The sequence below is a fragment of the Oncorhynchus clarkii genome, chromosome 12, assembly GCF_045791955.1.
Source record: "Oncorhynchus clarkii lewisi isolate Uvic-CL-2024 chromosome 12, UVic_Ocla_1.0, whole genome shotgun sequence".
Lineage (NCBI taxonomy): Eukaryota > Metazoa > Chordata > Actinopteri > Salmoniformes > Salmonidae > Oncorhynchus > Oncorhynchus clarkii.
This window is the reverse complement of record NC_092158.1, coordinates 43,269,424-43,282,524: the sequence shown is the minus strand read 5'-3', so window position 1 is coordinate 43,282,524 and position 13,101 is coordinate 43,269,424. Positions and strand designations below refer to the sequence as shown.

The 13,101-nt window shown below is 42.0% G+C and overlaps 1 protein-coding gene across 1 annotated transcript in view; it reads right to left on the bottom strand.

Moving 5' to 3' along the window:
• The window catches only part of LOC139423215 (roundabout homolog 3-like), a 104,982-nt gene that overhangs the window by 67,754 nt on the left and 24,127 nt on the right, over positions 1-13,101 (bottom strand). The window contains exon 2 of the mRNA XM_071174971.1: positions 2,913-3,070. Coding sequence (XP_071031072.1) covers positions 2,913-3,005 — 93 coding nt within the window. The 5' untranslated portion in view covers positions 3,006-3,070. The remainder of the gene's footprint in view (positions 1-2,912; positions 3,071-13,101) is intronic.

Genomic DNA, 13,101 nt, shown 5'->3' with positions numbered 1-13,101 from the left:
TGGATTGTGCAACATTTGCCCAATTGTGTTTTATTTTGTAGTTATTGCTTGTGATTTATGTATTTATGCACCTATTGGTGATGCTGTGCTGTTGTTTGTTGAGCTGTGAGACATATTTCCTGAAAGGGACACACAATAAATAATTATATGACTATTATTTTCAAAAATTCCTCAAGCTCTGTCAAATTGGATGTTGATCATTGCTAGACAACCATTTTCAGTTCTTCCAATCAATTTTCAAGTATATTTAAGTCAAAACTGTAACTCGGTCACTGAGGAACATCACTGTCATCTTGGTAAGCAATTTCAGAGTAGATTTGGCCTTGTGTTTTAGGTTATTGTTCTGCTGAAAGGTGAATTAATCTCCCAGTGTCTGGTGGAAAGCAAACAAACAGGCTTTCCTCTATGAGTTTGCCTGTGCTTACCTTCATTTCAATTATTTTTTTATCCTGAAAAACTCCCCCGTCCTTAATGATTACAAGCATACCCATAACATGATGCAGCCGCCACTATGCTTGAAAATATGGAGAGTGATACTCAGTATTGTATTGGATTGGATTTGCCCCAAACATAACACTTTGTGTTCAGGACAAAAAGCGAATTGCTTTGCCGCATTTCTTTGCAGTATTACTTTTGTGCCTTTCTGCAAACAGGGTGCATGTTTTGGAATATCTTTATTCTGTACAGGCTTCGTTCTTTTCATTTTGTCAATTAGGTTAGTATTGTGGAGTAACTACAATGTTGTTGATCCATCCTCAGATTTCTCCTATCACAGCCATTCAAATCTGTACGTGTTTTAAAGTCACCATTGGCCTCCCAGAGCAGTTTCATGCCTCTCCAGCAACTGAGTTAGGAAAGACGACTGTATATTTGTTGTGACTGGGTGTGTTGATACACCATCCAAAGTGTAATTATTAACTTCACCATGCTCAAACTGCTATTCAATGTCTGCTTTTTATTTTATTTTCACCCATCTACCAACAGGTGCACTTCTTTGCGAGGCATTGGAAAGCCTGCCTGTTCTTAGTGGTTTTAAATTCACTGCTCGACTCAGGGACCCGACAGATAACTGTATGTGTGGAGAAGAGAGACGAGGTAGTCATTCAGAAATAATGTTGAACACCATTATTGCCACAGAGTCCATGCAACTTATTATTTGATCACTTTTAAATTAACTTTAAACAACAAAATTAAGAAAAAGTCAAAGGTTGTGAATACTTTCTGAAGGGACTATGTCATAGATATAATAGATAGACGGATATACAGTGCATTGGGAAAGTAATCAGACGCCTTGATTTTTCCAGATGTTGTTACAGCCGTATTCTAAAATGGATTAAAAAAACATTTCCTCATCAATCTACACACAATACCTCATAATGACAAAGCGAAAACAGATTTTAAGATTTTTAAATACATTTGCAAAAACATACAAACAGAAATACCTTATTTACATAAGTATTCAGACCCTTTGCTATGAGACTCAAAATTGAGTTCAGGTGCATCCTGTTTTCATTGATCATCCTTGAGATGTTTCTACAACTTGATTGGAGTCCACCTGTAGAAAATGAAATTGATTGGATATCATTTGGAAAGGCGCACAGCTGTCTATATAAGGTCCCACAGTTGACAGTGCATGTCAGAGCAAAAACTAAGCCATGAGGTTGAAGGAATTGTCCATAGAGCTCCAAGACAGGATTGTGTCGAGACACAGATCTGGGGAAGGGTAACAAAACATGTCTGCAGCATTGAAGGTCCCCAAGAACACAGTGGCCTCCATCATTCTTATATGGAAGATGTTTAGAACCCGCAAGACTCTTCCTAGAGCTGGCCGCCCGGCCAAACAGAGCAACTGGGGAGAATAGTCATGGTCAGAGAGGTGACCAAGAACCCGATGGTCACTCTGAAAGAGCTCCAGAGTTCCTCTGTGGAGATGGGAGAATCTTTCAGAAGGACAACCATCTCTGCAGCACTTCACCAATTGGGCCTTTATGGTAGAGTGGCCAGACAGAAGCCACTCCTCAGTAAAAAGCACATGACAGCCCATTTGGAGTTTGCCAAAAGGCAGCTCAAGACTCTCAGACCATGAGAAACAAGATTATCTGGTCTGATGATTGAACTCTCTGGCCTGAATGCCAAGCATCACGTCTGGAGGAAACCTGTCACCATCCCTACGGTGAAGCATGGTGGTGGCAGCATCATGTTGTGGGGATGTTTTTCAGCGGCACGGACTGAGAGACTAGTTAGGATCATGAGAAATTTGAAAGAAGCAAAGTACAGAAAGATCCCTGATGAAAACCTGCTTCAGAGCACTCAGGACCTCACACTGGGGCAAAGGTTCACCTTCCAACAGGACAACAACCCTAAGCACACAGCCATGACAACACAGGAGTGGCTTCAGGGACAAGTCTCTGAATGTCCTTGAGTGGCCCAGCCAGAGCCTGGACTAGAGCCCGATCGAACATCTCTGGAGAGACCTGAAAATAGCTGTGCAGCGACGTTCCCCATCCAACCTGACAGAGCTTGAGAGGATCTGTAGAGAAGAATGGGAGAAACTCACCAAATACAGGTTTGCCAAACTTGAGTGTCAAACCCAAAAAGACTTGAGGCTGTAATCACTGCCAAAGGTGCTTCAACAAAGTACTGACTAAAGGGTCTGAATACTTATGGTTAAATTAGCTAAAATCTCTAAAAATCTGTTTTTGCTTTGTCATTATGGGGTATTGTGTGTAGATTGATGAGGGGGAAAAAACAATTTAATCCATTTTAGAATAAGGCTGTAACGTAACAAAATGTGGAAAAGGTCACAGGGTCTGAATACTTTCCGAATGCACTGGCCTCTTTTTTGCATAGCCACAACAATGAAAGTATAGAAGGATGAAACAGAGGTCTATATACAGATGGATAGGACTCACGGTGATCCTCTCGTCGTGGTCGTTGACCTTCATGTTGTTCCTCTTCCAGGAGATGGTGGGCTCCGGATGGCCCCGCGGGGGGATGCACTCCATGACCGCCGGCTCCCCTGCCGCCACGACTACGTCACTGGGTGTCTGCCTGAAGTCATCCCTCAAGACTGGTAAGAGAGGGGAGGGAGACGGGGGCCAATTGTTATTATCCAGCAAACATTCATTATTATAGTTAGCTTTGGCAATTTCCGTACATATTTATTGCCAATAAAGCACAATTGCAGATTGAATTGAAAAGAGAGAGGGTGATACAGAGTACTACGCCTACTTCCCAATTCCAAAACAACCCCTAACCCCCTAAGCACTTCGTGTTGATGTAATACATTTGGAGTGGTAATAGCAAGATCATAATAGCTCTGCTTTTCCCTCTGTAAGGGAGAGTCAGAAAGATACCTTGAAAGTCCACATCAGAAATCGTAAGTTAGGGTAGTCTACCACATCTTTCACTGCGCAGGGTGGCTGCATGAATGCATTATAATGTAGTCTAAGTTTCATGTGTAAGTACGACCTGTATGCCATAAAGCTTTGTACTGTCTCCGCTATCAAGTCTAGTTTTTAAAAAAGGGTGAACGCAAAACAGATGAAATTCAACACGCAGGAGCGGCTCTCAGTGTATGATTTAGTTGAATGACCCAAAGCCCCTCAATACTGGGATAATAATGGTATGACTTGTGATTAAAAAATTGGTGTGTGTGTGTTGCCTTCCTATGGTCTTCATTGACTCAGTGTCCTGAGTGTGTGTGCATGTGTGTGTGTGCGTGTTGCCTCCCTATGGTCTTCATTTACTCAGTGTCCTGAGTGTGTGTGTGTGTGTGTGTGTGTGTGTGTGTGTGTGTGTGTGTGTGTGTGTGTGCGCGTGCGTGTGCCTGTGGCATAGCGGCTCATCAATAATGGACAGGCTCCTTTCTGACACAAGGTGGATGAATTATTCAATCGGCCTAACACACTCCCCAGACACACACACATCCATATGCATGAGACAGAAATACAAACACTTACAGAACATACAAAAGAGACAAACATGTACACACACTTGCACACAGAGCATAAGACAAAAGCTTATAGAAATACGAACACTCACAAACACACCTACACACACATACAACCACGCACACCAACAACATCAACTCTACCAAAAATAACCAAGCACCCTCTATCAAACCACACCTACTGGCCAGTTGTAATCAACCATCAACCCTTCTTCTTCCCTCAATCTGTATTCCCATTGAATGACTCTTTATCAGATTCTTCTGCACCTCTTCGCCACTTCCATTAGTGTAGTCTGCTGCTCTCCTTCCGTATCTCTCCGAATTGACCCGCATTCAATCGTTATTTCACTCTGCCACTATCCAATTGGTGCCTGGCTATGCCCTTAAGCTAGCACCAGAGGATAAAGTTTCCGTGAGGATAAAGTTTATGAGGAGAAGGGATATTGCTCTGGACTCGATCCAATATACTGTAATGCCAGGCTGCTGATGATATGGATTAAACTGAATGGAGTCTGTTGGAAAATGGCAGTAGCCTGTATTAGTGTGTTAAAAATAACTATGAGGATAGTGGAGTTGGTATTTGTTCGTATTTCACTTAGGCCACAAGTGGCTAGTGATTGGAAATGTTTGGACAGAGTTCTAGGTAGTTTCAGTGCTTTGGGTAGAAGTTGCCCTTAATGACAGATCTAGAGTCATCTTATCATCTGTTAGTCCCAACTTTAACCATTGGGAGTAAAAATGGGAGTATATGACCTTGGATCAGTGCTTAGGGGTAACTTCAACCCTTATGTCAACAATGTGTGAGTGTGTCAGCCAATCACATGAAGAGCTGAATAACCATCTCACTGATAGGCCTGCGGAGGCCAATCATAATTTGGTCTCATGCGAACAACAAAACAAGACACTGTCTTTCATTCAGTGGCAGTGCTTACCCTGTGATAATCTAATAAGAAAAGCTGTTATGAAAAGCTGTTTCATCATTTTTCATCTGTTTTCTTTCAAGGTTGTTTTATGCTCAAAATCTCAAAATGTGCTATAACTGCATCAAAACGTGTTAGGGTATTCATGCCTTCCTTCCCATCAATTCAAATCCATTCAAAACTTGCGGGCATTCGCGGCCGTTCCTGATTCCAGTCACTGTCAATGAACAGCATAGACCTCGCTGCTTTGCCTAGCTTCATTTGTTGCATTGAGCCAATTTCATATTTTGTGCATGCGTGTGGGTAAGCTCTGTTCATTGAAGCTAGAAAAAGGAAAAGACAAATATACACTGTACTGCACCCCAAACGTTTTCAAGTTGTATTTTCAAGGATAACTTGGTATAATTCAGAGAGGGAGACCAACACCTGCACCTCCTGACCATCAGAGGAAGGGACAGAAAATCATCCCATCTAATGTACCATACTCGCCCTGACAAAGCAGCCTGGCACACAGCCAATCAGAGATGAGAGGAGAGGAATGTTTTACAGTATTTTGGACCTTATCAGTGTTCAAATGGAAGCCAGGTTTGATCATTTTAGGGCTCCTGAGTGGCGCAGCGGTCTAATGCACTGCATCTCAGTGCTAGAGGTGTCACTACAGACCCTGGTTTGATCCCGGGCTGTATCACAACTGGCTATGATCGGGATTCCTATAGGGCGGCGCACAATTCACCAAACATCATCCAGGTTAGGGTAGGGTTTGGCTGGGGTAGGCCTCATTGTAAAATAAGAATTTGTTGTTATCTGACTTACCTAGTTAAATAAAGGTTAAAAAAAAGTGTCATCCTTGGCCATGAAATGCTGTCACACTGAGAGGTTCAGCCTGAAGGACAGACAAATGGACTTCATTTAAAAGTAAAGGTAGGCCTAACTCATTACCATTTCCTTTGCAATTTGCGGGTTAGGCTATTGTTTAACTGAACATGAAAATACACAACATCCCTTTGATGCATTTGATTTATAAAGCTAGAATTTTGTTTTGATGAGACAATATTTTGACGTTGTAAACTGAATTTTCAGTCATTTCGATTGTTGATGTGGAAATTATGTTAGAACCTTAATTATAATATATAGTTGAAATCAGACGTTAACAAACACTGAGGTTTGAGTCATTAAAACTCATTTCTCAATCACTCCACAAATTTCTTGTTAGCAAACTATAGTTTTGGCAAGTCAGTTAGGACATCTACTTTGTGCATGATACAAGTAATTTTTCTAACAATTGTTTACAGACAGATTATTTCACAATTCCAATGGGTCAGAAGTTACATCCACTAAGTTGACTGTACCTTTAAACACCGTGGAAAATTCCAGAAAATGATGTCATGGCTTTAGAAGCTTCTGATAAGCTAATTGACATCATTTGAGTGAATTGGAGTTAGGCCTTGAAATACATCCACAGGTACAAGTTCAAACTCAGTGCTTCTTTGGGAAATTCAAAAGAAATCAGCCAAGACCTCAGGAAAACAAATTGTATACCTACACAAGTCTGGTTCATCCTTGGGAGCAATTTCCAAACACCTGATGGTACCACGTTCTGTTGTACAAAAAAATAGTATGCAAGTATAAACACCATGGGACCACGCAGCCGTCATACCGCTCAGGAAGGAGACGCGTTCTGTCTCCCATAGATGAACGTACTTTGGAGCGAAAAGTGCAAATCAATCCCAGAACAGCAAAGGATATTGTGAAGATGCTGGAGGAAACCGGTACAAAAAGTATCTATATCCACAGTAAAAACGAGTCCTATATCGATGTAACCTGCACATGGGGAGACAAAGATCATACTTTTTGAAGAAATGTCCTCTGGTCTGATGAAATAAAAATAAAACTGTTTGGCAATAATAACCATTGTTATGTTTGGAGGAAAAAGGGGGAGGCTTGCAAGCTGAAGAACACCTTCCCAACTGTGAAGCATCATGTTGTGGGAGTGCTTTGCTGCAGGAGGGACTGGTGCACTTCACAAAATAGTTGGCATCATGAGGAAGGAAAATTATGTGGATATATTGAAGCAACATCTCAAGACATCAGTCAGGAAGTTAAAGCTTGGTCACAAATGAGTCTTCCAAATGGACAATGACCCCAATCATACTTCCAAAATTGTGGCAATTTTGGCTTAAGGACAACAAAATCAAGATATTGGAGTGGCCATCACAAAGCCCTGACATCAATCCTATTGTGAGCAGAACTGTGGGCAACAAATTTGTGGACAGAACTGAAAAAGCATGTGCATGCAAAGATGCCTACAAACCTGACTCAGTTACGCCAGCTCTGTCAGGAGGAATGCTCCAAAATTCACCCAACTTATTGTGGAAAGCTTGTGGAAGGCTACCCGAATTGTTTGACCCAAGTTAAACAATTTAAAGGCAATACTACCAAATACTAATTGAGTGTATGTAAACTTCTGACCCACTGGGAATGTGATGAAAGAAATAAAAGCTGAAATAAATAGTTCTCTCTACTATTATTCTGACATTTCACACTCTTAAAATAAAGTGGTGATCCTAACTGACCTAAGACAGGGAATTTGTACTAGGATTAAATGTCAGGAATTGTGAAAAACTGAATTGAAATGTATTTGGCTAAGGTGTATGTAAACTTCCGACTTCAACTGCATATATTTGTGTGTAATAATATTTCACATAATAATATTATTAGTGTGTGTGTGTGTGTGTGTGTGTGTGTGTGTGTGGTGCTTTGGAAGAACTGTAAATGCATTGTGAAAGGCTAAGGCGTTTGCTTTTCAAACTTTTCGAATGAAATACGTTTATATACTGAACTTTTAGTGCCCCCTATTGAGTGTATCTGTGGATGCTACATCGGTCTTTGGCTGAGCTGAGTTGAGTAGTGTGTCATTTTGTCGGTTGATATGAAATATGCCGCTATCGGAGGCTATAGCTTGTGTACCCTGGTTACATTGGTATTTACATTTGGGGATTTTTAAAAATGTAATTTAAAGATATTCTAGCCTATGTCACTCTGGTTGTTGGAGATATCCATTGTACGGTGAACTTGGGCTTCATCAAGGTTTATTTGTGAGTACATCTCGCATTGATAATCGCCAGTGCCTACTCAGACACCAACCGCACCGCACGTCACTGCTCTCTCTCTTGCTCTCATATTCTCTATCCACCAATTAATAATGCATGAATGATCTGCCTGTAAGGTGTCTTCGGTCAGTCACCCCCGGATCCTTCGTTCCCCTCATCCCGCTTTCTCCTCTCATCTCTCTTAAGCCTCCTGCTTGCGGTCGCTACCTGAAGGCATTTTCTTTCTTTCTCTCTCTCTCTCCTTGTTCTTTCTCTCCTTCTCTTTTTGAGTCCCTATCAGGTTTCAGGTGTGATCCAGGCTTTTGTTGCTCCCAGATGAGATCTTGACATACAGTGGCCTACCTAAAGAGGCCAAAGCTACACTTGCCTTCGAGCTAGCAGCCTGGCCTAAGCCACTAGGGATTTGGAGGGGTGGGCGGCTGGGGTGTACCTGAAACTATGAGAGGGATCACTGTCTAACCCCAGGCTCCTTTCCTTCTCAAATATCACCCCATAACCCCATTTTTGTAAAAATGGACCTTGCCAAAAAATTTGCTTTCACGTCAGCTTCTGTCCCACAGATAGCTGATGAGAAACTTGTGAAAATAGGGGGTGTCTTCACCTTCTGAAGTTACTCAGCTTTCAACACAAAATCGCACACTCATCTTTGAAAATATGTGTGAATTTGAGATTGGGACATCAAGGCTGGTAGATTATTTATTGATGTGTGAGAGAGTCATGGGGGTGAATGTGTTGCATACGTTATGATGACCTGATTAGTAATATTCAGAAATGATATCAATGCGTAGACGTTCTCACTACGTCCACACCGAACCTTCTCCCATGAGTATGGAAAGTGCGGAGCAGTCAAATCTGCCAGTAAAATTATCAGAGGAAAGATTTCCATCCAAAAAGTGTTCCTCCAAAAAATGGAAGACAAGTTGGAAGGCATTAATTGCAACTGGGCTCAATTATTATATGGTCTACTATTCAGATATTCAGATTTAAAATCTTAAAGAAACACTCCAAAAAGCATCACTATCCCTTAGCGAACCGAGAATACGTGTTTTTCCTCCTTTCTCACTTAGTGTGAGTGAGACTAATTAACACTAGCCTAATTGCTGAACACTACCAGGGACAGAGGTGGTGACTGTTATTTCTCACTATTAGACAAGGAAAACACTAGTGTTGAAAACAGTTCACAGGTGTGTCCCATTTCAGTAACCGGCAACTGATTGAATAGAGAGTGACGGTAGGCCCCAATTCAGTACCCTGCAACTGATTGAATAGAGAGTGACGGTAGGCCCCAATTCAGTACCCTGCAACTGATTGAATAGAGAGTGACGGTAGGTCCCAATTCAGTACCCTGCAACTGATTGAATAGAGAGTGATGGTAGGCCCCAATTCAGTACCCTGCAACTGATTGAATAGAGAGTGATGGTAGGCCCCAATTCAGTACCCTGCAACTGATTGAATAGAGAGTGACGGTAGGTCCCAATTCAGTACCCTGCAACTGATTGAATAGAGAGTGATGGTAGGTCCCAATTCAGTACCCTGCAACTGATTGAATAGAGAGTGATGGTAGGTCCCAATTCAGTACCCTGCAACTGCCTTGTTTTACAGTAATGAATTAGTCTCAAACTCAATCTACAGATCTTTAAGGGACCAATCTGTGTGTGTGTACTTATACATGCGTGTGAGTGTATGTGCTTACCCTGGGGGGTTGTGCTGGTCATTAACACTGTAATTTAGCCACTAATGTCCCCGCAATGTCACCCCAGCAGGGTGGATCTGAACTTAATCTGATTAATGACAACTCGCTCCTATAATGAAGGATGAGAAAAGCCAACAAAACCTGAGCACATTACCATAACCATCCTTATGGGGACACTCCCTATCTATGTCATGGCTAACCTCCCTTATGAGGACATTCTTTATCTATACTGATGATGGGTAACCTCCCTTATGAGGACTCCCTATCTCTGTCAATGGGGCCCTCTCATCGCTTACGTTTGTGATCATTTCTCCAAATGTCAAGATAGCGTGGCGTCCCTTCTCGAGTGTGTGTGTGTGTGCGTGCGTGTGTGTCTACATACATCAGCGTGTTTTGTTTATAAGCAAGGTAATACCAGATTGAAGTGTCAGATTGAGAGAGAATTGGGGATGTGTTTTATTTTCACCCAACAGTGCCACAGAGATATATGTTAGAGATATATGTTTTCTGGGGTGAATAAACTGAATTAACTGTTGAGGCTGGTGTTTAACCGCTCACACCACACACACAGCCCCTGACCTTATCTCAACATCATATCAACCTTTACCCAAACATCATTAACCCAGACCAAAACAGTGCACCACCAAAACGACTTAGGGACCCGTCCATTCACAGCATGTGGTTTGGGGGAACCTACTGAGCTTGCTACTTCCCGGGTCCGGATTGGAGTGCCACAAGGTTAGGGAAAGCTTGAGTTGACCTTTCACACCCTATACAAGGGGCCCTTGCTCCTAGTTCCTTGGATTCCTCTCTTCGCTCTCCTTCCTTGTCTTGGCTTCACTGGATGCATCCCAAATGGAAGACTATTGCCTATTTAGTGCACTACTTTTGACCAGGGCCCATAAACCAGCAGCTTTGAGAGAAGAGGGCTCCACAGAAACTTGATTAAGCACTGACAATTACCCATAAAGCCCCTGTGGGGCAAGATTAAGCAGATGACCCTTGACCCGCCAGTACTGACGCCCCCTTGGGGGAAGCCTCTCAACAAAGCCAGGTATAATCCTTACCGCAGGGCCTGCACGGTCCACTTCAATTAGGAGGGGGAAACACACACACACGGACACACAGAGCGGGACACACCACACAAGCCGAGAGACATGCACACACACATAGACACAGATATGTAAAAAAAACTAAAAAAACACACACAGATACACACAAGCATTGCTTATAAACAAAACACACTAATGGACTGTATGAGAAAGGTAGACCCTAATGAAGGAAACCCCATTCCATCTATCACCATCTATCGCCTTTTCTGTGTGAGCTAGCTCTTTTACAGTCAACAATCACAAGGCACAGCTGTTTTGAGTTAGCTGTCAACGTGCGTCTCTCATCCAGTGTAGCTGTTTGTGTACGCTAATGACAAATACAGTCATACAAAATGACAAAAAACAAGTCTAAGCTTACCACTCTGTCATCTACATGCAAACATATCCATTACATTGAATCAAACAAAGAAAAGAAGTTGCGCATATAAACAAAATCAACAATATCAACATTGTGTATTTATAATATCAATCTCTTCACCAGTGACCGGCGAATGACTCTTTGCAATGTGTCACACTTACAATATGCCCCCACTACAACGACACTATTCAATGTCAGGTCCTTGCTAATATATCAGTGCATTGTTTGTGCTCATGATTTGACATAAATGCTCGGGGCAGGCAGGCGGCTCACTTTTAATTAAAAATCTACTTTATCGGTATCATCAAATGTTCATCACATTCACCAGATGTTCAGGAAGATGCTTGTGTGTGTTTTTTCCTCCTGACAAGTCATTTTCAGCAGCCCTAGGGCTGGGCGATATGACGATATATACAGTGCCTTGCGAAAGTATTCGGCCCCTTTGAACTTTGCGACCTTTTGCCACATTTCAGGCTTCAAACATAAAGATATAAAACTGTATTTTTTTGTGAAGAATCAACAACAAGTGGGACACAATCATGAAGTGGAACGACATTTATTGGATATTTCAAACTTTTTTAACAACTCAAAAACTGAAAAATTGGGCGTGCAAAATTATTCAGCCCCTTTACTTTCAGTGCAGCAAACTCTCTCCAGAAGTTCAGTGAGGATCTCTGAATGATCCAATGTTGACCTAAATGACTAATGATGATAAATACAATCCACCTGTGTGTAATCAAGTCTCCGTATAAATGCACCTGCACTGTGATAGTCTCAGAGGTCCGTTAAAAGCGCAGAGAGCATCATGAAGAACAAGGAACACACCAGGCAGGTCCGAGATACTGTTGTGAAGAAGTTTAAAGCCGGATTTGGATACAAAAATATTTCCCAAGCTTTAAACATCCCAAGGAGCACTGTGCAAGCGATAATATTGAAATGGAAGGAGTATCAGACCACTTCAAATCTACCAAGACCTGGCCGTCCCTCTAAACTTTCAGCTCATACAAGGAGAAGACTGATCAGAGATGCAGCCAAGAGGCCCATGATCACTCTGGATGAACTGCAGAGATCTACAGCTGAGGTGGGAGACTCTGTCCATAGGACAACAATCAGTCGTATATTGCACAAATCTGGCCTTTATGGAAGAGTGGCCATTTCTTAAAGATATCCATAAAAAGTGTCGTTTAAAGTTTGCCACAAGCCTGTGGAAGAAGGTGCTCTGGTCAGATGAAGCCAAAATTGAACTTTTTGGCAACAATGCAAAACGTTATGTTTGGCGTAAAAGCAACACAGCTCATCACCCTGAACACACCATCCCCACTGTCAAACATGGTGGTGGCAGCATCATGGTTAGGCCATGGTTAGGCATGGTTAGGCCTGCTTTTCTTCAGCAGGGACAGGGAAGATGGTTAACATTGATGGGAAGATGGATGGAGCCAAATACAGGACCATTCTGGAAGAAAACCTGATGGAGTCTGCAAAAGACCTGAGACTGGGACGGAGATTTGTCTTCCAACAAGACAATGATCCAAAACATAAAGCAAAATCTACAATGGAATGGTTCAAAAATAAACATATCCAGGTGTTACAATGGCCAAGTCAAAGTCCAGACCTGAATCCAATCGAGAATCTGTGGAAAGAACTGAAAACTGCTGTTCACAAATGCTCTCCATCCAACCTCACTGAGCTCGAGCTGTTTTGCAAGGAGGAATGGGAAAAAATGTCAGTCTCTCGATGTGCAAAACTGATAGACACATACCCCAAGCGACTTACAGCTGTAATCGCAGCAAAAGGTGGCGCTACAAAGTATTAACTTAAGGGGGCTGAATAATTTTGCACGCCCAATTTTTCAGTTTTTGAGTTGTTAAAAAAGTTTGAAATATCCAATAAATGTCGTTCCACTTCATGATTGTGTCCCACTTGTTGTTGATTCTTCACAAAAAAAATCTGTTTTAT